The sequence below is a fragment of the Ailuropoda melanoleuca genome, chromosome 6 (genome assembly GCF_002007445.2).
Source record: "Ailuropoda melanoleuca isolate Jingjing chromosome 6, ASM200744v2, whole genome shotgun sequence".
Classification (NCBI taxonomy): Eukaryota; Metazoa; Chordata; class Mammalia; order Carnivora; family Ursidae; genus Ailuropoda; species Ailuropoda melanoleuca.
In genome coordinates, this window is record NC_048223.1 from 73,628,410 (window position 1) to 73,653,552 (window position 25,143).

Sequence of the window (25,143 nt, forward strand, 5' to 3'; positions counted from 1 at the left end):
GTCCGTGCAACTAGGAGCTGCTGACACCTGTCCCTGGGTGGTGCCCCAGATGGAAAGTTGGCTGCTGCAGAAGTCACCAATAACCCATTAATCTCCTCCCAGATTAGAGCCATGAAATGAAACAACACCTTCCTTCATTCTTTTGTTTGTGCATCCCTCTCCCCTCCCCCAAATCCAGCCCCTGGTAGCTGAGGCATATTTCGGTAGCGCGACCTTTACTGGGAATAGAGAAGAAAAGTTCAATTGGAAGCTGGGAGGGCAAAAGAGAGACACAACAGGCGCTAAGCCCAGGTAAGATGCCTCCTTTGTGCTCTAACTGGAAAGCTACCTACTGTCCGCTCAGGCCCCTGATAGCACCGCGCCCCAGCTGGGGTTGGCTCGCTCCTTTCTGCGGCCAATCCAAGGAGGCCTCTGGGGTTCAGTTCACATGGTAGAGTGCCCACCCTCCATTTTCCTGTTCCTGAGCAGCAGGCAGACTCTGCGGATTCTTAGAGATCAACCTGCTTCCGGAGGTATGGGGGTCCCGCAAGCCATGTGGGGCATTCCAATACCGCCCCTGGGACAAGTGTCAGTCCCTGCTGTGCACCAGCCCAGCTCTACCTTGGGAGCAAAGAGTGGCTGGAAACCTTGAACAGGTTCTTGGTAAGTTTTCAATCAAGACTGCTGGGTGTCCCAGGTGCCAGAGATTTCAGCAGGAATCTCCACTCTCTCTGCTCTCTGCTGCTCAGTTCCACGCAGCACGACGCCACTGCCCCAGAACTCGCTGCATAAAATGCGCTCAGAAGATTTGCTAGCGCTCACTCTGGGAAAATTCCTGGGGTGCCCAGTCCACGTTCCGTGTTTCTGAGGGCTTTGACCCTGTGGCTGGGCTATTACTCTTCCTTCCCAAGTGCAACAGTTGCTCGAAATCCAGGCTAGTGGCGTAGGGGAAAGGGTCAGCAGCACCGACGACAAGTAGCCCCAGTTAGGCTTGTCTTTCATCTAAACCACTGTTTGGAAGATGACAAGTCGCTGCCCTATAAATAAAACAGGGAACTGGACCAACGATTACTTAAGAGCCTTCCAGCTCTTACTTTCCATGCGGGTTTAGCTGACTTGCCCTCAGGACGCAAGCAGCTCCGCCTCCTGCCTAGCACCACAATTTCTTAGACCAGGTCAGAGAAGGGGCCTAGAACCCCAGAACCTTTCATCCCACTCCCACCCAGCCAGAGGCTGTGGCCCTCCCCTCTGCATAATCGAGTTACCTAACAGGTTTCTTGAGAGTACTTTTTTTTTTATTGACTCAAAATCTCATTCATCAGTCTCTAAATATTAATCTTATGTACAAAATATAGAGTTTTTCCCCTGCTGTGAAATCTCATCAATAAATACAAACATGTAAAGGGGGAGGGCATATAATTTACCGTATCAAAATTCACTTCAAAAGATATCATATAATTTACAGGCTGATTTTTTTTCTTTTTTCTTTTTCTTCCCCCCCCCCTTTTTTAAAGACAGGGGTGCTTCAGGTCGCAGGGAAGTGAGACAGACGTTCCGGAGACAGACAATCTCTTTCCCAGTTCACAGCCTGGTCTCCCTCCCCCGGGGAGGGCAATGGCTCCGAAAAGTGCAGGAGAGAAGGCAGAGGTTCACCTTCCTGAATTAAGGCAGGGGAGCAGCCAGAAACCAGGACTTGATAGGAACTAGAGGAGAAGGTCAGCCCCGTCTTTGGAGAAGAAAGCAAACGGTGAGAGATCAAATACCGGATTAAATCACATTGGTGGAGGATTGGTAAGAAAGACTGACAGACTTGAGTGAGGGTAGGGTGGCTGGAGACAGTGGGTGGTAGGGCTACCATCCTCGAAGTCTTTGCACGAGACCTGGGGTGGCTGCGGGGAGGGGAACGCGCGGAGCCTGCAATGCCCACCTGCTCGGGCAGCAACAGAAGGCTGAAGTTGGCGCGGTGCAGAGAGCCGGGGGGATTGAATCCAGCCTGTCTCCCTCATAGGCGCCTGGGCGCACCGGGTGTCAGCGAGCCGGAAACTGGAGGAGCAAGTTCGCGCTGGGGCCGCGGCAGCCGCGAGGCGTCCCTGACAGCCTCCGCCTCCCCCCGCAAGCACCCACCGCCCAGCGGTCGACAGGCCCCGTCATAGGAAGTCTGAAAAAGCTAGGGCGCCGGAGCGCAGACCCGCAGGGGAGGCTGGCGCCTGCAGCCCGTGACGCTCCTCCAGCGAGGCGGCGGGGCTCAGGCTGCCCTCCTGGGAGACCGGGGAGTAGAGGGAGCCCCAGTCTCCCGGGGAGCCGCCGTCCTGGCAGCCCAGCTCCTCGCAGGGCGGTGCGGGAGGCTCCAGCCCATAGAGGCTATGGTCTGCTATGCGCAGCGCCTGAGTCAGAGCCCAGATGTAGTTGTGCGCGAAGCGTAGCGTCTCGATCTTGGTAAGCTTGGCATCGTCCGGAAAGGTGGGCAGGACGCCGCGAAGCGCGTCCAGCGCCGAGTTGAGATTGTGCATTCGATTGCGCTCGCGGTCATTGGCCTTCTTGCGCCGGCTCCGTCGCTGCTTGCTCAGAGCCAAGTCACTCTTGGGACGGCTGCGCCCCCCGCGCCTCGTCCGGAGCTTCCTTGAGGCCCCTCGGCAGCCGCCCCCTTCCTCCTCCGCGCAGTTCCCTCGCACGCGAGCGGGGCTGGGCGGAGCGGACGCAACGCAGGTCACTTCGTCGTCCGAGGCGCCCTGGAAGGGCTGCTCTGTCTCCTGGGTCACTTGGACAGTCGGCGCACCCAGGGGATGAGGCGCCATCCTGCGGCGGGGTAAGAGGTCGGGGTAAACGTGGGTCCACCAGCAGGGCGCAGTTTCCTATCCCCGGGCCAAGTGGGAAAAAACCGAGAAAGAGCCACCCCCCCCCGCTCCCGCCGGATCAGAGGACCCCTTTCCCTCTCCACCCGTCGCTCTGTGGCCTCCAGGTGTTACCTTGTTCTCGCGCGCAAAAGGGTAGCAAGCAGGGGGGCAGCGAGAGCAATTGGCGAGAGGAGCTGGCCTCTTCGTCAGCAAGCCCAACTGAGACGCAGGCGCCGCTGCCTGGAAGTTTCCTCAGCCCCAGAGAAGCGAAACGCGAGGGGGTCCCGGGCCACCGTTGCTGTCTTTGGAGCGGCTGCCAGACCATTCGGATTTTCCGAGCCTCAAGTCGTGTGCCCCTTGGCACGCTTTATCTGCTCGGCCCTGGCCAGGAGCGTGCCTGCCTGGTTGCGGCCCGCGCCGCCGGCCAATCAGCGTCGGGGGCAGGGGGCCGCGCCACGCGAGCCCGCTCCTCCCCCGCGGGGCACAGCTGGATTCCGGACAAAGGGCCGGGGTCGGGGGAGGGGAGCGCCGCTCTGTTTGCTTTCTCTTCGCGGGCTCTGTCCCAGCAACTCTCGGTTCCTCAAAGAGCCTCGCCCAGCGAGAAGAGCCTCGTCTGGCTCCCGTCTGGCTGCCCCAGACCGCTTTGCTCTTAGTCCGTCTTTCCTTGGCATCTGTCCAAACCCTCTTTCGGTACCCCAAAGAGGGCTTTGGGAAGCCTATAGGCGCGGTCAATCTCCACATGTTACACACGGGGACATTACGGCTCAGAGGAGGTGGCGGCTCGCCCCAAATCACTCCGCCAGAGACAGGACAAGGAGCGAGGTGTTCCGACTACCAGCTCGGAGGAGCCTCACTAATTCCTGACGCCACCCTGCTCTCCTGCTCGACGGGTCAGGCCAGGAAACACACACAGGGTGATGTTTCCCTGACCCTCTCCATTCTGGGAAGGCGGACAGGGTGACAGCGAAGAGAGATTCTGCATATGTCCCTGCCACTTAGAGACCTTCCCTTCGAGTCAGGAGCTCCCCTACCTCCCACCTCTTCGCCCCGAGGTGAGGAGGTGAGGCTGCTCACTCCTGAGAGGGAGGCGCTTAGAACCACTCCTCCCAATCTCCTTTCAGGAACCTCAGACGTTTCCGTCATGCCCAGAGGCGGAAGGTGGCATGGTGGGACCTGCAGGGGACATTCCACCACTAGCAATTGTGGACAGCCGCCTGGCTATCGAGCCAGGGCCCACGGGGGAAGGGCCCAGGTGAGATGGGTCAGGAGAAGGCCAGGAGTTTGAGGCCAGGCTTTGTGTCTTTTAAATGCCCGTGGTGTGCTGGCTCTGGGAGAAGCAAATCATCTTTCTTCCCTCTGACCTCCTGCCCAATCACAGGAGAGCAGGGGCTGCAGACACTACCTGGGCTGCCCTGTTAGGACGGGATCCGACAGTGAGCACAGGGCAGGGACTCTGAGGCCCCTTGTTAGCGCCTTCTGGAAATCTTTCCAAAGTGGGCCTGAACACATCATCCCTCCTTTCTTCCCCGCCCTTTCCTTTTGTCCCCGCCTAGGACGCCCCGTGGTCTTCTGCTTCCGGTCACTCAGGGTGAGGGGTCACGGCTTCCGCTGCTCTCTCTTGACCGCGACGTGTCCGGTGGGGACAGAGGGGGAAGCCGAGGGTGGGAAGACTGGGGCCCGCGTTACGTCTCCCCAGGCTGCGAAGGCTTTACTTTCTAGCAGATCCAGATACCCAGTGCCTCCCGGAAGGTGGCGGAGGGGGGCTGGACCCAGCTGGGAAACTGAGGGGATGGGGTGAAGGGACGAGGTAAATCTGCGGATCTGCCCCAGTGACTGCCTCTCCACACCCGCCCGGCTGCTTCAAGGGAGCAGTTCCCTCCTAGACAGGGAGAGGGTGGATATGCTTGGGAGCCAGGGAGAGAGGGCTCTAGGACTGGATGGGGATGGGGGCGCTGTCCTCCAGATCTCAGCTGGTGTGCTGGTGAGCGGATGCTCCTTCCCTTTCTGCCTTCCAGCTGAAGCTAGGGGCCAGGCTCAGGAGCAGCAAAGGGAATGAGATTCTTGGATTCCACATTTTGCTACTGTCCTACTTTAGGTCACGAAATGCTCCAAATTTGTTTTCAGGTCATAAGAACGAGAACCTGAGGCCCCTTTTGCAGATGGAAAAGTCAAGGCCCAGAAGGGGAAGGGACTCACCCAAGGTCACACAGCAAGTTCTATTGGAACCACATAGAACTCAAGTCCTAAGACTCCTAGTTCTAGATTCTTCCTTGTACCTGCTGACTCTTTCTGATTGGGGGAAAATGAGTTTTTTTCAAGGCAAAACCAGACACCCCAAAGTGTAGAAAATAGAAGTCTTGTAGCTTTGAGGAAGATAGGGTCAGAGTAGAAATGGGGTAGTGGCCCCATCTCCCAGTGCCAAGGGGAGCCAGTGTCCACCCATGCCCCAACTCTCTACTTTCCTGCCCCATACACCCGCCTTGCTTGATTTCTATCATCCTGCAAATTATGAACTGACAGGAAACCCAAAACCTGCATCCCTAGGGTTTTGTGACCCAGCCCCCCTCCAGGGAGCGAGCCCTGGCCAGAAGGGATCGAAACACCCCTATGAGTCCCAGGAATCCTGGAAAGCAGCTCAAAACCAGGACTCTCATCCAACAGTGGCCCTCAGATAAAAGGCATAAAAAGGGAAAGGGGGACTCGCTTGGCACAGTTTTGCCTCAAGTGGCTAATGGGTACTGGCAAGAACGGCAGGGCGAGCTTCCTGCACCAGGGGGAGATTCTGGGCATTCTTGGGAAACTTCTTAGCTGGGAGAGAATTCTGAGACCCATTTGGAATTCTTATCCGGCTTCTCCAAAGCAGCTCCCGCCCAGGGCTCTCCCGGGCTTTGCCGGCAGCCAGTACTACTGCTTTGCGCAAAAAATAGGGCGAGGAGCGCGCAGCGGCCGGGAACAGCCATCTCCTTGAGGAACGCAACAACTCTCGGCAGCCCTTTTTCTGACCAGGAGGGCAGGGCCGGAGGTCACAGAGTCCTGGGGGGTTAGCGATCCGGGATCCACGTCCTCCCTTTCCGCTGTTGCGGACGCACAGACCTCTCTCCAAAGTCAGTACCCGTGCTTTTGGCGGCGGAGGCGCAAGCAGCGATAACTCATTGCGCTCCGGCAGTATTTGTGAAACGGCTCTTCCGGCGGGGAGCAGAGCCTGGTCCCGAAGCCCCAGGCCAGCCGCCGCCTCTAAGGCCCCCGAGGCGCGCGCGCCTCTACTCTCTGAGACCTAGGCAAGCCTGGAGGCTGAGGCGGCTCAGGAGACAGGCGACAGCCTGACGCCCGGAGACCGCGGGCAGATTGGAAAAGAAGGAAGGCAACGGTCCGCCCTGCCGCCTTCCTGTCGGCGGGGGGAATCTTAGCAGTGACTGGGGGCTCTTTGAGAAGCAAGCGGGAGGGAGGGGGGCCATGGGAAGCTGAATAGCTAATGGCTTGCCAGAGGAGGGGGCTTCTTTCTCTCGCCTTCGCCTCAGCACTGAAAGAGGGGAAGACAAAAATCTGGCGAGCGAGCTGCCTGGGCCGAGACTGGCCACTTCAAACAGCCCTTCAAACAAAAGGAGACGATGAAAAGAAAGCCCCACCTGTCTCCAGTGTTTGCTAAAATAATAATAAATAGATTTCGTTTAATAAATAATTACAAGAGATTGTAAAGTGGAGTGCTTTGGAAAACATGTACCGCGGGAGTCCCGCAGCCAGCCGTCACCTGCTCCCAAGGCGGGCAACTTTATTGTTAAGCCACCCCCCAACTAGTTTGCCTCTGATAAACTCTCCCTCGTTTTCACAATGACTGTTTACTCATAGTTAGCACAATATTACCTTTGCCGTGATAAACCCAGAGGGGGGAGACCTGGCCCCTGGCCCCTGGGCACACCTGTCCCAGAAGCTGACACATGGATTTGGCACTGAGCAGGCCTCCCCCCGGGGGCCCTGCCTCCGTGTACATTGGCCCAATTGCCACCCATTTATAACAGGTTGACTGCAAGGCCTATCTCGGTCCTATTTGTCTTCTTTTATTGAAAGCATATGGTCTCCAGGGGCTCACCAGCCCCATATTTCATCTGCCGGGAGCTGGGGCGCTTCCGCAGGCTGGTGCTGCCCAGCGCGCTTGCTCCCCACTCCACGGCTGCTGCGCCAGCTGAGGGGATGGCGGAGGTGGGGTGCGGAGAGATAAGGCCGGCTCCTCACTCACTTTGGGAGAGAAGCCATTCCCTCAGAGACTCCTCCTCCCCAGGCGCAGGGACCTCGTGCGCTCTTGAATGGGTGGCTGGTTCTTTTTCTTGGGTAGGTGAGAGGGCGCCATATGCCACCCCCCAGGGCGTAGGAGGGAGCTCCAGCCCAGGGAGCCCTCGAACAAAGGGAAGAGAGGGCCCGGGACCTCAGGAGCGCCCGAGGTCTTTATTTCCAGATCCCCCTCCCTGCCCAGGGCCGTCTCCCCCCGGACGTCCGTGGCTCGCGCGCAGCGCCTGGAAACAAAGTGTCCACATTATCCCAGCCGTCAGCGGAGACAGTGAATGCGTGAAAAGGTGCATTGCGCACCCAGACACCTGTTGAAGCGGCGCCTCTTCTCAGCGCCTCTCTCTGTTCTGCCCTCGGTCAGCAGGGAGTGGGGGGCGGGAGGGAGAGATACTGTGATTTGTGGCGACATATGTTGAGCAGATTGGTGTGTACTCTTCACAGGGACACACGCACCCTCGCTCCCATACACACCCCGCGAGAAGGAGCAGCTGCTCCCCTCACCTTCTCCCGACATAATACCTGGGCCAGGCGCTTTGGCGTCGCCTTTTGAGACTCCAGCTCTCCCCCACCGCGTCTGCCTTCCGCCCCCACCTGCCGCCCCAATCTTGGCAGCTTCGCTGTAGGACGTTATTGTCAAATTTAACAGATGCACGTTTGTTCCCAGCGCCCGGTCTCAAACACACACACGCACACACGCAGGCATCCACAGAAAACGCGACCGATGACACAGATGCGGAGCGCGAGATGTCTATATGCCCGGCCCCGCGCCGCCGGGCTGGGGAAACAAACAGGACTCTGTGATTTTCTCTCCCCAGCCCGGAAGAAACGCTAACCGCCGCGGGCGGGGAGGCCACCTCTAGGATCCTCGAAATTCGCGCTTGCCCTTTGGCGCGAGGGCGCACGGCGGGGCGCGGCGCTGGGAGCCCCGAGAGCGCACGGCTGTGGGCGCAGAGCGCCAACCGTGAGGCGGCGGGAAAGGGGTCCCTGGCCGGAGCGGAGAGGGCCAGAAGCTCCGGAGGTGCCGGTAGGGCCCTGCCTGACCTCTGGCCCTCGCTTGACCTCTGGGATTCTCAATTCCTGAGTGGTGAAGACCTCTCGGTCTTCCCGAGATTCCCAGGAGTGGACACCCACCTGAGGGCGCTGGGGGCAGACCCGTCCCCCTGGAGTCGTCCTTAGGACACACTTGTGCCCACTTACTTCCTTGGCGCATGCAAGTTCACGGAGCTGGGCTTACTTACAGAACGTGAGGAGAAGAACACTGGATGGGGGACCGGGCCCCAGCTCTGCCACTATCCTTGTGCCGCCCTGAGAAAATTGTTTCACCTGGGCCTGCTTCCCATCTATTAAAGGAAAAAAGAGGTGAAGGAAATACATTGTCACTTTCTTTTCAAGTTTTGCAAAATTTGGAAATCTTAGCTATCAATGGGTCTCAGGCTGTGAGAGAGTGCACCCCCTCCCCTATTCCTGCCCTGACCCCCACACTCAGTTTCCCAGATCTGGCCAATGGATCTTTAACCAACAGCTGAGGTGCTGGGGGCGGTGATGGTGGTGGGGAAAGAGAGACACTGAGACAGACACAAAGAAGCTATCCTCTGTCCCCTCCATCTTCCAACTCTCGGGACACGGGCAACCTTTGGGCCACTGTGACACTGGGTGATGGCATGCCTACAGATGCCAGGCTTCCAGACCCGCATTTCTTCCAGTGCTGAGGTGGAACTGGGAAGCTGGGTGGTGGGTGTGTGGCTGTTAAGCCTCTTCTTCTTTCCAGGCTTCTTTCAGGAGAAAAATGTACCCCTCCCACCCCTGGTGTGAACTTGGAAGAGCTTTGCTCATTCCCTCATCCTTACATGAATTATTTTTATTTTCCATGTGTTTTTGACTGAATGCACTCCTGACATTTCTGAGATCTACTGGCACAGGGCAGGGGACATTTTTCTTTGGGAGAAGTCTCCTCTGTACAAATCAGGGCAGCCCTCTGCTTGGTGGTCCCTCTGTTTCCTAGCCCTGATGGCCCCTTCCCACCCATCCCAGGGCCATGGGGATTCTGGCTAGGCAACAGCAGTAAGAACCAAAGGGTGTCAGAATTGCTATGAGTTGGGGGAAGGGCAGGAAAAATCTATCCATCTCACTTCTTTAGGTCACCTTGGATGAAATGCTCACCCTATTTCCAGTTATCAGATTGGGAAGGAAGGGGACAGGGGTGCATGGTGGCCAGGGTCAAGAATTAATTCTAGACTAACTCAGTGGAGAAGCAATAGAACGTAATGCAATGTGGTTTCTCACACAATACTTAGTAATTTGAATCTCCATATAGGACCTTCAAGGAGGCAGATCAGCCTCTCACACAACCTCCAGGGAAGCCAGGAAGGGATTTTCCCAATCCCCAGTTTACTCTGGAGCATTCTGAGGCTCAAGGTCCCAGTTGAGGATTGGAACTCCTCTTCCCTTGTGTGCATTCAGCTAGCTGGCAGAGAATCTTCATTTTGTCACCTTCCCGGCCCCCTCCCCACTGCCTGCACTCCGGGATCTCCATCTTGCCACCCTCTGGAGCCCTGCGGACGTGGGCAGGTCTGTCAGGGTCTTGGGGTACAGGAGTTGAAGGGTTTGGGAGCAATAAATAATGGAGACTTTCCCCTTCTCTCTTGTTTTTCTCTTCGTATGGCTTCCACAAGCTTCTCTTAGCTCCCTGTCTGTGCTATGGAGGCAGGGTCGGATTTACAGGGCATGGAGAGTGAGGACCTTCTTAAATTTGGTGCCAAGGCGCCCCACTGGCCTCCCTCCAGCCCCAGCTCTGCTGTGACGGTAATGAGCCTCATACTGCCCGTTGCTTAGACCTGAAAGCTGGTGGTCCCAATTTTTTTTGATTAGGTGGCATTTTCAGAAAATTATTTTAGGCACACCCTTCAAAAACATAATGATATGTCATTATATCTAATGATATGTTATAATAGCTGTTCATTATTCTTCACCTACTACATGCCATATAAAACATATGCAAAATAGGATTTATTGTAAATTATGGATGGCTTTCTGTACCAGGCAGCAAAAGTAGTGGAGAAGAAAATGTGATTTTGAGCCATGTGCCCTGGGTTCCAATTTGGACTTCCACACCTAGTAGCTGTGTAAGCTTGGCCTATTCACTCAACCTCTAGGAGGCACCTTCATTTTCTCACCTATAAAATGGGGGGATAGGGACACCTGGGTGGCTCAGTTGGTTGAGCATCTGACTCTTGGTTTTGGCTCAGGTCAAGATCCCAGGGTCATGAGATCGAGCCCCACATTGGGCTCCATGCTCAGTGTGGAGTCGGTTTGGGATTCTCTCTTCCCCTCTTCCTCTGCCTCTTCCCCTGCTCTCTCTTTCTCTCCCCCCCCAAGATAAATAAATCTTTAAAAAAATAAAAAGGGGGATAATAATAGAGAGTACCTGCCTCATGGGGCTTAAAACATTTAATTCCTGTAAAGCAGTCACCGTGAACATGTAGTGAGTGTTCAACCATCTACAAATACAATCATTGATGAGATAGACATCATGAAACATACGTCCAAAGAAATTTGCACCCAGGAAGTAAAAATAAATGTAACTAAAAGTTCTAATGTGTGACTTTTCTTGTGCTCTCCTCTCCGGGCAACCCGATTTGAATCCTGCCATCTTCAGCAATGGCCACGGCAGTAGCAACAACAGGACACAGGTCTGTGTGCCAGCATGTTCTCACCCATTAATGTTATTCATCAAACCAGTGAGGCAACATGGCCAGAGATCAGCAACCCATTTTACGTATGAACAAACTGAGGCTTTAGAGAGCTGATATGACTCGTTCAAGGGCACCCAGTTTGTATGGTGGAGAGGGAATAAGAATCTAGGTCTTCTTTTTTAATTTTATTATTATTATTTTTTTGAAGATTTTATTTATTTATTCGACGGAGATAGAGACAGCCAGCGAGAGAGGGAACACAAGCAGGGTGAGTGGTAGAGGAAGAAGCAGGCTCCCAGCGGAGGAGCCTGATGTGGGGCTCGATCCCAGAATGCTGGGATCACACCCTGAGCTGAAGGCAGACGCTTAACGACTGTGCCACCCAGGTGCCCCAAGAATCTAGGTCTTCTGACCCCAAGTCTATGCCTCATCCACCCTAGCTCTGTTATGTTGTGGGTCCCACGTCCCGTGAGCTGGTTGGCACCCATCCAGTTAGACTCTTACAGAACAACTACCAAAAAAGGGGGTGTGGACAAATCAATGAAGCCAGCTGGTGGTGTGTGCATATGGCTCATTTATGCTTGTCCACCAGAAACCATAGCGGGCTTGGAAGCAAGCTGGCATGTAACCTTATTTGATGGGTGGGGTACACTTTGTCGATGCAAGTGTGGAAGGGAGCACTTTTATGCAGAGCTTTAGGTCCACACAGGAAACTACAAATCAAATTCCTGTCAATGCAATTGCCCAGATACCAAGATGGCCTGGGTCAATTGGGCACACCTTCCCTCTGTCTCATAAATGTTTATGAAGGGTCATTATAAGAAGGTGGTGGCCAGCTGTTCCCCACAGGCACAGAGATTAGACTGTGGGAAGTGGTTTGAATTGGAAAAGCAGGGATTTAGGCTATTTCGGACTTGGGATGACTGTTCAGTTGTATAGAACATACCTGGGGAGTCACCGGCCCCAGAATCCCTTCAAGACCGTGGGTGGAATTCACTGCTACAGTTCTTAACGTGAGTGACTTGAAAGGAACACCGGTCCCCTCCGAAACCATCACAGCATGACAGCACAAACCCATGACATACGAGGTGTTGTGAGAACTACCTACAGAAGGTTAAGGCTGCGGAAGACCTTCACTGGCCTCTAGTCCCCAACACTAAGTTGACAAATGATTGGGAACTGAGGCCCAGAAAAGAAACATGTCTTGTTCAAGGCCACACTGCCAGAACCCAAGTCTCTTTCCATTAGTGCATGATCAAGCCCCAGAGCCCTTGCTCTGAGTTGCTCGCATTTGGTATCCACCATTCTCTGCCTGGTAGTGGAGGTCCTTTGTCCCCTGTCTCCCTCAAAAGAGGATGCGGTCCTTGAGACCAGGAGCTGTGTCATGTTGAGCATCTAGCAGGAACATTGAAAATGGTGGGTCTCTGGTAGAGATTGGCTTCGTGGGACCAGGAAAGTGAAGGTCACATGAGATCTGGGCATCTGGGCAGCCAGCAAGCAGGAGGCTGGCAGGATGTAGAATGAGTGTAAGGGGCTGATCAGACCCATATGGCTGCTGTAAACTGATGATGGAGCCAGGACCGTGGGGCTAATAGAAGCAGAGAAGGGGAGGCACATCCTTGCCTTTGAGGGCACAACCTGGAAGTTATATACATCTGCACGTTGGCTAGAGCTTAATCACATGGCTTCATTTAGCTGCAAGGGGGGCTGGGAAATGGAGTCTGAAGTCTGGATGACCATATGCCCAGTGACCAATTGGAAATCTATTACCAATGGTCCTTATCGTGCTTAAGTTTTTGGAAAATATGAACTTTTCCTTGGACTACAGTGGAGATCCTCAGTGTAATGTGCATCCCACCTCCCTCACAGTGGAGATCCTCAGTGTAATGTGCATCCCACCTCCCTCACTCCGGTTTAGGGGGTTCACCTGGATTGTGAATTCCAGAAGATGGTAGGCAACATTCTGTGTGTGCATCCGTCTTTCTGAGGGGAAGATTCAGTTTCATTTAGTCATCTAAAGTGTTCATGATGCCCTTCCCCAAATATTAAGAATTCGTGATCTGAAGGTTGCCGAGCAATTCTGAGCAACTCATGCAGTCTTTCTGGTTTTTCTGAGAACTCTTTTCTATAGAGATGTGCTGAGGCTTTGAGTGAATGACGAATTTTGAGTAAAAGTTGTGACAAAACAAAAATGGAGGTCTTCCGGCCATTTAGCATGTATTTCCTGAGGTCTGAAGTGCGCGAAGCCCTGGTGTCAGCACTGGGGTTCAATCCAGTCCTTGCCTCAAGAGTCCAGAGTCCAGTGGTGAGATGGGCACGATGATGTTTACAGGAATTACAGAACCCTTTGAGCCTGCTGTTCCAGAGTATGCCCTCCTAGCAGCCTAGAGTCTGCACATTTAACAAATCCCTCGGGTGCTTTTGGTACAAACCAGAGCTGGGGCCAGACCAGAGATGATGAGCTTACATGCTTTTGATGCGGTCACTTCAGGCCAGGGTGCAGGAACCAAGCCTGGCAGGATGAACCCCAGGCTCTGGGTTCAAACTCCAGCTCTGTGCAACAGTAGACTGCTCCGCCCTGCTAGGTGGGGGCTATCGCCCACTCATCCATGGAGATGCAAATAGGGGGTGATCAGGAACAGACTCAGGAGCCAGCCAGGTAGACTGGAATCCAGGCAATGTGTGGATCTTACGCTTTTTGTGATATTGGACAAATTATTTCATTTCTCTGGCCTTGATTCTTTAATCTATAAAACGGAGGCAGTAATAGTACTCACCTCTAGGGTTGTTATTGGATCAAATGACTTCCTAGATGTCTAATACTCAGAATAGTGCCCAGCTCATAGCAAGGGTGATGCTCTATGGAGGGTTGCTGTGTACTAGCCACGGGGTCATTGAGAGAGAGGCAGAGGAGAGCAAAACCTGATGGTCTCTTAGGGGCTGACACCCAGTCTAATTGGAGAGGCAGATGTTAAACAAAGCAGTCCTATGAATAGATGACAGCAGAGCCTGGTGAGAACTATGAACGACAAGCTTTAGGGTTCAACGAAAGCTTGGGTCGGGGAAGGTGTCCTAGAGGAAGGACCAACATACATAAAGGCCTGAAGCAGGAAGGAGCATGGAACGTTTTGGTAAAGTGAAAGGACCTGTGGAGGGAGCGCTGAGGAGGAGGGAGAGAGGCTCAGGGTGAAGCTGGAGGGCGGGCCGGGCTCCACTTGATAGGGCTAGGCTGGGCCCCACAGAGCTTTGTGGGTACTTGCCTTGAGCAACAGGAAGTGGTTATAAACTGAGGCCTGACATGTTCATAATGTACATTTATGAAAAGATCAGTGTGTATGTGAAGAGAAAACTGGCATCAACAGAGGGGAAATCGAGAGGCTTGACTGGGTGAAAGAGGATGGGGCTTGGCTGGGGGCAGGGCGTGGAGAGAGATGAGTGGATTTAGCTGAGAGAGGGAGGGTGGGCAGAGTCCAGCAATAGATGGACTATGGGGAATTAGGAAAGGGGTGACAGAAATGAGGGTGGCGCCAGGCAGTGAGATGAAGATCACAGAAGACGTGTGCTGTTTGGCACCTCTGCGATGTCCAAGTGGAGACGTTGAGTGGACTACTGGCCACACAGGTCTTCGAGGAGGTCTGGAGTGAAGATGTGTATTTGTGGGTTTTTTTTTTCTTTTTTCAAGTTTTTTTTCAAATTCTAGTTAGCATACAGGGTAATATTTGTTTCAAATTAAGTGATTTATCACTTCCATACAACACCTACTGCTCGTCACAACAAGCGCCCTCCTTCATACTCCTGGCCTGTTGAATCCATCCCCACCCCCATCTCCCCTCCAGCAACCCTCAGTTTGTTTTCTATAGTTAAAAGTCTGTTTTCTGGGGCGCCTGGGTGGCACAGCGGTTAAGCGTCTGCATTCAGCTCAGGGCATGATCCCGGCGTTATGGGATTGAGCCCCACATCAGGCTCCTCCGCTAGGAGCCTGCTTCTTCCTCTCCCACTCCCCTGCTTGTGTTCCCTCTCTCAGTGGCTGTCTCTCTCTGTTAAATAAGTAAATAAAATCTTTAAAAAAAAAAGTCTGTTTTCTGGTTTGCCCCTCTCTTCCTCCATGTTCTCAACCCCACGTTCATCTGTTTGCTTCCTAAATTCCATATAGGAGTGATTTGTCTTTCAAGTATTTGTCTTTCAACATGTGCGTTTGTGAGCCATCCGGGTAGAGCCAGAGTGTGGGTGTAAACAAGCTAGTTTAGGGAAAGAGCATGGCATGAAGAGTAGGGTCGGAGGAACGCGTCTCAGGAACTCCAATTTTTAAAGGCAGAAAGGAGGAGGAGGAGCTAAGGAGATTGAGGGGCGGGGCCAGAAAGGGAGGCGGACCACCAGGAGGGCTGCTATCCTCAAGGCCAACGGAAGGATCTCTTAATTCTGCTGGAGTAGGACATCATGTGTGAAGCAGCTCGATGGGGGGAGCTGGATATTTTATACAGGTGTAAGAAAACGGTGTTGTTATAAATGCAGAGTGTGGGTGAAAGAGGGCTCTGCAAAGGAGCCTTAGATTACTACCCACCTGGACTGGTCAGAGCACAGGGCAGGGAGACACCATGGAGTTCCTACCCAATCTTATTTTTCAGCTGGTCCTTGATGGGCCATATTTTACACTCCAGCGATGCTGCAAGGACACTAGCTGCTGGCCTAAGAGAGCCTTGGAATGGCCAGCTGAAGGCAGCGAGAAGTCAGCAAGGATGGGACACCATCCTCTGGACCATAGTATATGTACTGAAATCAACACTATGGTGTTGTGTATTCAGTACGGTAGAACTCAGGAGTCCAAGAATCGAGAGGGAGGAAGAAAGAGTAGCCCCATTTTCTATCACTCTCAATGACCTGCTTGAGGAATTTAGCTCTCTGTCCCTATCATGTTAGGCTTGGAGACCTTGTGAGCCCAAAGGCACCCAGAGTTCAGACAGACTTCCATAACAGAGTGGCTGATTGGGTGATCTCAAGGTCGGGCAAAATGGAGGGGGCATGGGATAGGGTGGGGCAAGGTTGCCAAGCGTGTCAGACTTAGGTATGCTTGGCAACTCAACGGATCACTGTGTGAAGAGGGGATTATAGTTTGAGGAAGAGAATCCAGACTAATGGCAGGAGGCCCTCCAGAGTTGAGGCAGAAGGAAGATGTGGCTGGACCACTATGAGTTCCCTGGCTGTGATGGGCCAAGCCTTCCCTCTTCTGCCAAGAGATAGGGGAGATTTCTCAGCAGGCGGCAGCATATCTGGAATAGTTCCTGTTTTCCCTCTCAGATCTCCTCTTCGCCTTGCCCCGGCTCTGTTCGGCGTTGCAGAGAGCTGATTCCCATGGGCTCTGGGGCTTTTAGGAGCACTGGTTTCTGCCTGGGATCAGCCGATAGGAGAAACTGGTGGGAGGTGAAAGGGTGGGAGGAAGAGGAATCAGGCTATGTCTCATCTTTCCTGTCCATCTAAGGCGGCATCTCCAGCAGCACAGTATCAGTTAAGTTTCTAAACTTCTCTTCCATGGCTCTAGTTTCACCACCAGGCATAATGTCATTGATGGCCTTTGTCAGGCAGAAATTCTCTTCGGTGTCTGGTTCACTTAGAACTTAAATCGTGAGTGAATGTCACAGTTAGTCAAATGCTTGTACATCTATCGAGATGGTTGTGTAATTTTCCTCTTTTATTCTTTGATGTGGTGAATTATACTGACTGATTTTTAAAAACTTAAAAGCAACTTGGTGTTGCTGAGATAAACTCCAGTTAGCCGTGATGTATTATTATCCTTTTCATACATCGCTGTGATTGACTTGCTACTGTTTTGTTGAGGATTTTTATATCTATGTTCAGGAAGGACACTGGTCTGTAATTTTCTTGGGTGGTCTTTGTCAGGGTTTGTGATCGGAGTCTGTCTGGTCACATAAAATGAAAGGGGAGGCTGTGCCACTTACGAGTTTATGGCCTCTCGACTCCAAAACCGTTCTGCTTCGCCTGCTCTGTGATAAAGGAGCTGGGGGTCCTCTCCTTATTTCCCCTCTAACAGTGGGCACCGCATTCAGCCTTGTCAGTAGAGGTCCCTGGAGGGACCTGGGGGCTGGGGGGCGGGAGTGAAGGATTTTGTTTTCCTGCAGAGCGAGCTTTCTGGAGCACTTAGCTGGGTGAGCTCTGCTCCCAGAGCTCCCTGTTCTTGCAGCCGGTGGCAGCCAGCAGCTTTCCTGAGTCCCTTCTCAGCGGCTGGTCAATACAGTGGTGCTGGTGAGGCTCCTCGCCACCAATGGCCACCCCAGCAACTTTCTAGCAAGTTCCAAGGCATAGCACCTCACTGTGGATGACTTCCTTCTGCATCCCAGATGTCGCACTAGCATGGCGCCTCGGGCACCTCAGCGACCTCTCCGCCATCCAGTGAGTCTTGTCATGTCCTCCTCGGTGAGGTCTGGGTCTCAGTCCAAGGAGGGACGTCTTTATGATTGCTCCAGCTCTGCCCCTAGAGAGAGTGGCTACTGCTCACGTTGGCTATTCCTATATTCGTTGGGGCTCTCCTTGACTCTTACTAGACAATTCCCTTCCCCCAATCTCCTGTTAATAGTTCTTTGTACTAAACTTCCAATTACCATTTGAATTACTGTGTAGTTTCTGTCTCCTGATTGGACCCTGAATGATACAGAATTCCTCTTCTTCTGTTTCCTGAAGGAGTGTTTAAGATTGGTATTTCATCTTTCACAGTTGTTCACAATATTTCCTTAATATTCTTTTAAAGTCTGTATAATCTCTAGTGATACCACCCATTTCATTCTTGATACTGGTATTTTGTGTTCTCTCTTTCTTCTTGGTAAGTCTAGCTAGGGATTTATCAATTTTATTAATCTTTTCAAAGAACAGACTTTTGTCTCTATTCATCTTCTTCTTTGTCTCTTTTTGTTTCATTGAATTTTGCTCTTAATTATTATTTGTTCCATACTTACATAGGGTTGAGTTTCTTCCATTTACTTTTTCTAGCTTCTTAAAGTGAAAAGCTAAATAATTGATTATTTTATGTTATAGGCATTTAAAGTGGTACATTTCCCTCTAAACACTGCTTTATCTGCATAAATACAAACTTTGATATGTTGTGTTTTCCTTATTAGTTCAAAATATTTTATTTCTCTTGTGATTTTTTCCTTTGACTCATGAGTTATATGGAAGTATGTTATTTAATTTTTAACTATTTCCCCCTTTCCATATCTTATTGTTTATTCATTTCTAATTTCATTCCTTCATGACCAGAGAAATAGTCTATTAATTTTCAACCTTTTGAAATCCATTAAAACTTATTTTATGGTCTAAAATATGGTTTTTCTTGAATGTTCCATATGCATTTGAAATTAATTTCTATTTCATGGTTGTTAGATGTAACATTCTGTAAATGTCAGTGTAGTCAAATTGGGTAATAGTGTTGTTCAGATTTTCTATATTCTCTCTTTTCTTCTTTTTTCTTTCTTTCTTTCTTTCTTTCTTTCTTTCTTTCTTTCTTTCTTTCTTTCTTTCTTTCTTTGTAATTCTTCAATCAGTTAATGAGAGAGGGTGTTAAAATCTCCAGGGGCATCTGGGTGGCTCAGTCGGTTAAGTGTCTGCCTTCAGCTTGGGTCATGATCCCAGGGTCCTAGGATCGAGCCCTGTGTTGGGCTCCCTGCTCGGTGGGGAGTCTGCTGCTCCCTCTCCCACTCCCCCTGTTTGGTTCCCTCTCTCGCTGTGTCTTTCTCTCTGTCAGAAAAATAAATAAAATCTTAAAAAAAAAAAAACCAAACTCCGGCTATGATTGTGGATTTGTCTATTTCTTTCTTTTGTTCTGTCCGTTTAAATGTTGAAATGTTATTATTAAGTTCATACATTTTAGGAATTGTTATATCTTGTTAATTAATTGCCCTTTTAAAAATCTCATGAAATGTCCTTCTGTATCTTTTGTAATAAGCTCTGTCTTGAAAGCTACATTGTCTGACATAATATAGCCACACCGTGTTCTCTGTTCAGTATTTGCATGGTATATCTCCCTTATGGATAGTATACAGATGGGCTTCTGACATCTCTTCTGACATCTCCAGCTTTTGATTGGAGTGTGTAGTATGTTTACCTCTAGTGTAATTAATGATGTGGTTGGGCGTAAGTTTAAAGTCTTGCTACTTGTTTTTCATTTGTTCCTTCAAGTTTTTGTCACTGTATTTCTCTTTTTCTGCCTTCTTTTGGGTCAAATATTTTTAGTATTCCATCAAGTTTCCTCTATTTGCTTCTTAATTCTATACTTTTTTATTATTTTTATTCTTTCCTTCCAACAATATGAAACCATTTACCTGTCCCCTCCATCCTGTGCTGTTTGTGATATATTTTACTTCTACATATGTTATAAATCCACCTTTCATTATTATTGTTCTTGCTTTTCTTACATTGTTACTATTACTGCTTTGGACAGTCTATTCTCTTTTAAGGAAATCACAAGAATAAAAAATAACATAGCTTTTTATATTTACCTATTTATTTATAATTTTAGTTGCTCTTCATTTCTTCCTGTGGATCTGAGTTATCAACAGGTGTCATTTTCCTTTACTTCGAAGAGCCTCCATTAGTATTTCATGTATTTAATATCTTCATTTCACATTCAACTTGAAGGATGTTTTTGGTGGAAATAGAACTGCCGTCACATTGGGGTTTAGGGAGTTAACACATGAATTTGGGGGGTGGGATACACAAATATTCAGTTCACAGCAGCATCCTTGAAAGTTACATTGTACATTTAATGAGCTGGCCATGTCAGCCTACTCAGTGGGTGACGTTTCCAGTTTGATTGATTGTGTTCTCAGCATTTTCTATCCCTTTTCTCTTGCAGAATCTTTCTAAATCTGAGGGGTAAATGGACTTCCTAAAAGCCTAATCCAATCTTGTTTTGTTTGGCCAGAAAATTCTTGGAGGGGGAGAAAAGAATGAATTTTCAATATTTTAAAAAAAAGATTTCTCTCTCTCTTTTAAAGATTTATTTATTTATTTTTGAAGATTTTATTTATTTGAGAGAGAGAATGAGAGAGAGAGCACATGAGAGGGGGAGGAGAGGGAGAAGTAGATTCCCTGCTGAGCAGGGAGCCCAATGCGGGACTCGGGGATCATGACCTGAGCCGAAGGCAGTTGCCCAACCAAGTGAGCCACCCAGGCACCCCCCCAAGCAACTGTGCCACCCAGGTGCCCCAATAAGAGATCTCTCTTAAAAAATCTAAATTTTGACCTTCTTTTGAAAAATTAATAGTTATAGCAATGCTGGGCTACTGTTCTTTCATGCTACAATTGGCTGGAGCCCTTTACAGACTTCCTCTCCATGGCTATTACTGATCCACTTTCACTCATTTATCTTTCCTTGGCTGCCGCTGACATGGCACAATATCCCCGAACAGAGGGACTACTACTCTTGGTAAAAGTTATCACCTGTGATTATGTTATAATGACATTTTTTCATGTCCAAAGATATTAAATAGTAAAAAAAAGAAAAGAAGAGAAAATTACAAACCACACCATGAACAAGGAAAATAGGAACTTCAATGAGAAAAGACAATCAACTGGTGACGACACCAAGGTGAATTGGCTGTTGGAATTACCTGACAAAGGTTTCTAAAGCAACCATCATAAAAATGATTCAACAAGCAATTGTAAATTATCTTGAAACAAGTTGGAAAAATCTCAGCAAAGAAGTAGAAAAAACAACTAGAAATTATAGAACTGAAAAAAGAGACAATAACAGAAAATAACTCAATGGGTAAGTTTAATAGTGTAATGAAGAGGACAAAATCAGTGAAGTTGGGAACAGCTCAATAGAATTTACCCAAACTGAACAACAGAGACAAAACAGAATTGAATAAAAGAGAGAGGGGGCATCTGGGTAACTCAGTTGGTCAGTTTCAGCTCAGGTCATGATCTTAGCATCATGATATTGAGCCCCACATTGGGCTCTGTGCTAAATGTGGAGTCTGCTTGAAATTCTCTCTCTCTCCCTCTCTTTCTGCCCTTCCGCTGGTTAAGCTCTCTCTTGAAGATAAATAAATCCTAAAAAAAAGAGAGACGGAGAAAGAAAGTGTTCTTTCTTAGCAGCCTCAGGAACCTATGGGACAAAAACAAGAGATCCAACATTCCTATCACTCAAGTCACAGATAAGAAGAGAGAGTGGGGCTAAAAGAGTATTCAAACAAATAATTGCTGAAAATCCCCCAAATTTGGTAAAAGACATAAACCCACAGGTTAAAGAAGCTTGGTTAACTCCAAATAGGATAAATCCAAAGAAATATATGCCAAGACACATCATAACTAAGCTTCTGAAAACAAAAAACAAAGAAAAAGTCTTGAAAACAGCCAGAGAGAAATAACACATTAATGTATTTGAGAACAGAATTCTAATGAAGGCAGATTTCTTATTTGAAACGTGGAAACCAGAAAAAAGTGGCACACATTTTTCAAGTGCTGAAGGAAAAACTCAAATATAATTCCTATGTCCAGTGGAACTATCCTTCAGGAATAGAAGACAAAGGAAAACTAAAACAATTCATCACTTGCAGACCTGGTCTTAAAGAATGGATGAAAGAAATTCTTCAAACAGAAAGGAAATGATAAAAGACGTTCTTTGGACCATTAGGAAATACAATACAATAGATTACCTTCTGAGTTTTATAAATCATATATAAGGATTAAAACAAAAAGTATAAGCACATCTGATATTCAAGGCGATGGTATTTTTAAAGTGGGGAAGGTAAAGACATCTAAACGGAAGCAGGGTTTCTACACTTCACTAGAAGTGGGGAAATGTTGGTAGCGGTAGACTGAGGTGAGTCACATGTGTATATTATAAGTCCAGGGCAACCACTAAGAAAACTATATAAAGTGATATACTCAAAAACACTATAAATAAATAAAGTAGGGATCCTAAAAAAAAATGCACGAATAATCCACAGGAAATCAAGGAAAGAGAAACATAGCTTCTTTTGAAAAGTTGTGTCTTCCTGCCTAAGTCACCAAAGGCAACTGTTTGGTATTGCATCTTATATTTTCATTACCTAGAACAGAAATTGAGGTTCAAAAATAAACAATTTTTTTAAAAAGAAAGAAACAAGCAGAAAGATATTTTTTAATGGCAGAGTAAGACCTACTATATAAATAATTACCTTAAATATAAGAGGCCTAAATATGCTATTACAATTTACATTTAATGCTTTAAGTGTAAATGGTCTAGATATACTACTGGGCAGATGTTGAGAGAGTGGACAAGAAAGACAAGACCTGACTACATATAGTTTACAAAGGCCTCACTATTCAACAATATAGGTAGGTCAAAAGTAAAGTGATGGAAAGAGATATGCAATGCAAACATTAATTTTTAAAAAAGAGAAGTAGCAATATTAATATCAGATAAAGGAGACTTCAGATCAATGAAAATTACTCAAGACAAAAATGGGCATTACTTGATCTATCAAGAAGACATCATGATCCTAAATGTGTACTCGCCAAATTACAGAGCCTTCAAAAACATGAAATAAGAACTGATAAAGCTTAATGGAGAAACAGACAAATCCATTTCAGAGTTGGGGATTTCAAAACCCCACTCTGAACAACAGATAAAACTATTACACAGAAACTGAGCAAGGATCTAAGCAACATAGACCCTTAAGAAAATCTTCAAACACTTGGAAATTAACAACACACTTCTAAATAACCCACGGGTTAAAGAGGAGGTAACAAAGGAAATAGAAGTGCATAGAACTGAACGAAAAATGAAAATATTACATATCAAAATATGTGGGACGCAGTTAAAGCAATACTAAGAGGCAAATTTATAACATTAAATGCTTATATTGGAAAAAAGTAAAAGGTCTCGAAACAACAATCTACTCTCCTACCTCAATAAACTATAAAAACAAAATAAAAATGAACCCAAAGCAAGAACAAGAAAGGAAATAAGATCAGAGCAGAAAGCAATAGAATTGAAAAAGGAAAACAATAGAGAAAAATCAATAAAACAAAAAGCATGGAACATTACATCAAAAACTAAGGATATACTGTATGGTGACTAGCATAACATAATAAAAAATTATTATAAAAAAAGCTGGTTTTTTTGGGAAAAAATTCAATAAAATTGATAAACTTCTAGCAATACTGATGAAGGTAAGAGGGGAGAAGAGTATAATAACCAATGTGAGGAATAAAAAAAGATGTGACTGTACATGATACGGCCATTAGAAGTTAATAAAGGGATACCACAAACGATGTTATGCTCATGTATTCTATTTAGAAAAAAAGAGATCAATTGATCCTTAAAAACAAAAAGCTACCAGAACTCAGCCAAGAGAAATACATAATCTGAATAGTTCTACAATAATTTTAAAAAAATGAATTCATAAATAAAAATCTTCTGAAAATGAAATTTCCAGGTCGAATAATTTCACTAGAAAATTCTATAAAACATTTTGAGAATTAACATCAACTTAACACAATTTTTTCTCAAGAATACAAAAAAGGAACATTTCTCAACTTAATTTAGAGGTCAGCATTACTCTGATGACAAAGCCAGACAAAGATTAGAAAACTAAAACGAAACTACAGACCAGTATCTATCATGACTTAGAGTCAAACATCCTCAGAAAATTCGGCAAATTAATTCCAACAATGTATAAGAAAATTACACACCATGACCAGGTATGCAAGAGTGGTTTAACATTTGAAAATCAATCAATATAATCCTCCATATCAACAGACTGAGGAATAAAAATCCTACGATAGTATCAATCGAGGCAGAAAAAGCATTTGACAAAATCCAACACCCAAGCATGATAAGAACTCCCAGCAAACTAAGATGAAAGAGAACTTCATTAAGTTGAAAGAGGGTATCTATGAAAAACCTACAGCTAATGGTGAAAAATTAAAAGATGAAAGACACAATAGTGATAACCTAAATGCTTTCCCTTTAATATTGGAAACTAGGCAAGGATATCTGTTTTCACCACTCTATATAGTGTTGGAAGTTGTAGCCACTGCAATAAGGTAAGGGGGGGAAAGGCATGCAGATTGGAGAGGAAAAATAAAACGGTCCTTATTTGCAGATGATGTGACTGTCCACATAGAAGAAGCCTAAGAAAAATACAAAAACTTCCTAAAGCTAATATGTGAATTCAGCAAGTTGCAGGATACAAGTTAAACGTACAGAGTCAATTGTATTTCTGTATATTAGCAATGAACACGTGGGCACTGAAATTAAAAATATGATACCATTTACAATGACACACACCACACAAATAAAACACTTAGGTATGAATCTAACAGAATAATGTACAGGACTTGTATGTAGAAAACTACAAAATGCTGATGAAAGAACCCAAAGAAGATCTAAGTAAATGTAGAGACATATACCGTGTTTAGGGATCAGAAAATTCAATATAGTAGTGTTGTCGGTTCTTCCCAAATGGATTTATAGGCTCAACACAATTCCTATCAAAACCCCAGCAAGGGGCGCCTGGCTGGGTTGACAGGTAGAGCATGCAACTTTTGATCTTGGGGCTGTAAGTTTGAGTCCCATGTTGGGAATTGAGATTACTTGAAAAATAAAACCTTTAAAAAAAGAGCAAGATTTTTTGCAGATATAGACAAGATTATTCTAAAATTATATGGAAAGGCAAAGGAACTAGAGCAGCTAAAACAATTTTGAAAAGGGAGACTGATGTTAAGTTGACTTGATTTCCAGGTTATTGTACAGCTACAGTAACCCAGACTGTGCAGTATCGGTGGAGGGGTGGATGCACAGATCAGAGACACGTGGAACAGCATAGAGATCCCAGAAGTAAACCCACGTGACTATGCCTAGCTGATTTTTAATCAAGGCGTAAAAACAATTCCACAGAGGAAAGATAGCGTTTTCAGCAAATGGTGCTGGAACAAGTAGACGTCCACAGGCAAACAAAGCAAAGGAAACGAGCAAAAGCTCTCAACCTAAATCTCATGTCTTATACAGAAATTAATTCAAGATGAATTCCGGACTTCAGTGTAAACACAGAATTAGAAAACTTACAGAAAAAAAAAATTCCTCAGGATCTAAGATCAGGATCTAGACAGAAATCTTTTAGATCTGACACTAAAAGCAAGACTCATAAGAGGGGAAAAAAATGGATAAATTGGACTTTATCAAAATTTAAAACTTTTGCTCTATGAAAGATTTTGTTAAAAAGATGAAAAGACAAGCTATGGAGTGAGGAAATATTTGCAAAGCACATAGCCAGCAAGAGACTAGAATCTGGAATATATACAGTACTCAAAACTAAAGAGTAAAAAAAAGCGAACAATCCAATTAGAAAATGGACACA

At 47.6% G+C, this 25,143-nt stretch overlaps 1 protein-coding gene across 1 annotated transcript; it reads right to left on the reverse strand.

Moving 5' to 3' along the window:
- Positions 1-1,919: 1,919 nt before the first annotated feature.
- NEUROG3 (neurogenin 3) lies at positions 1,920-3,541 on the reverse strand. Its single transcript, XM_002913724.2, has 2 exons — positions 2,946-3,541; positions 1,920-2,775 (listed from the first exon to the last, which is right to left on the reverse strand). The coding sequence occupies exon 2, from the start codon at positions 2,772-2,774 to the stop codon at positions 2,127-2,129; it is 648 nt and encodes a 215-aa protein (XP_002913770.1). The 5' UTR covers position 2,775; positions 2,946-3,541; the 3' UTR covers positions 1,920-2,126.
- Between the last annotated feature and the right edge of the window lie 21,602 nt (positions 3,542-25,143).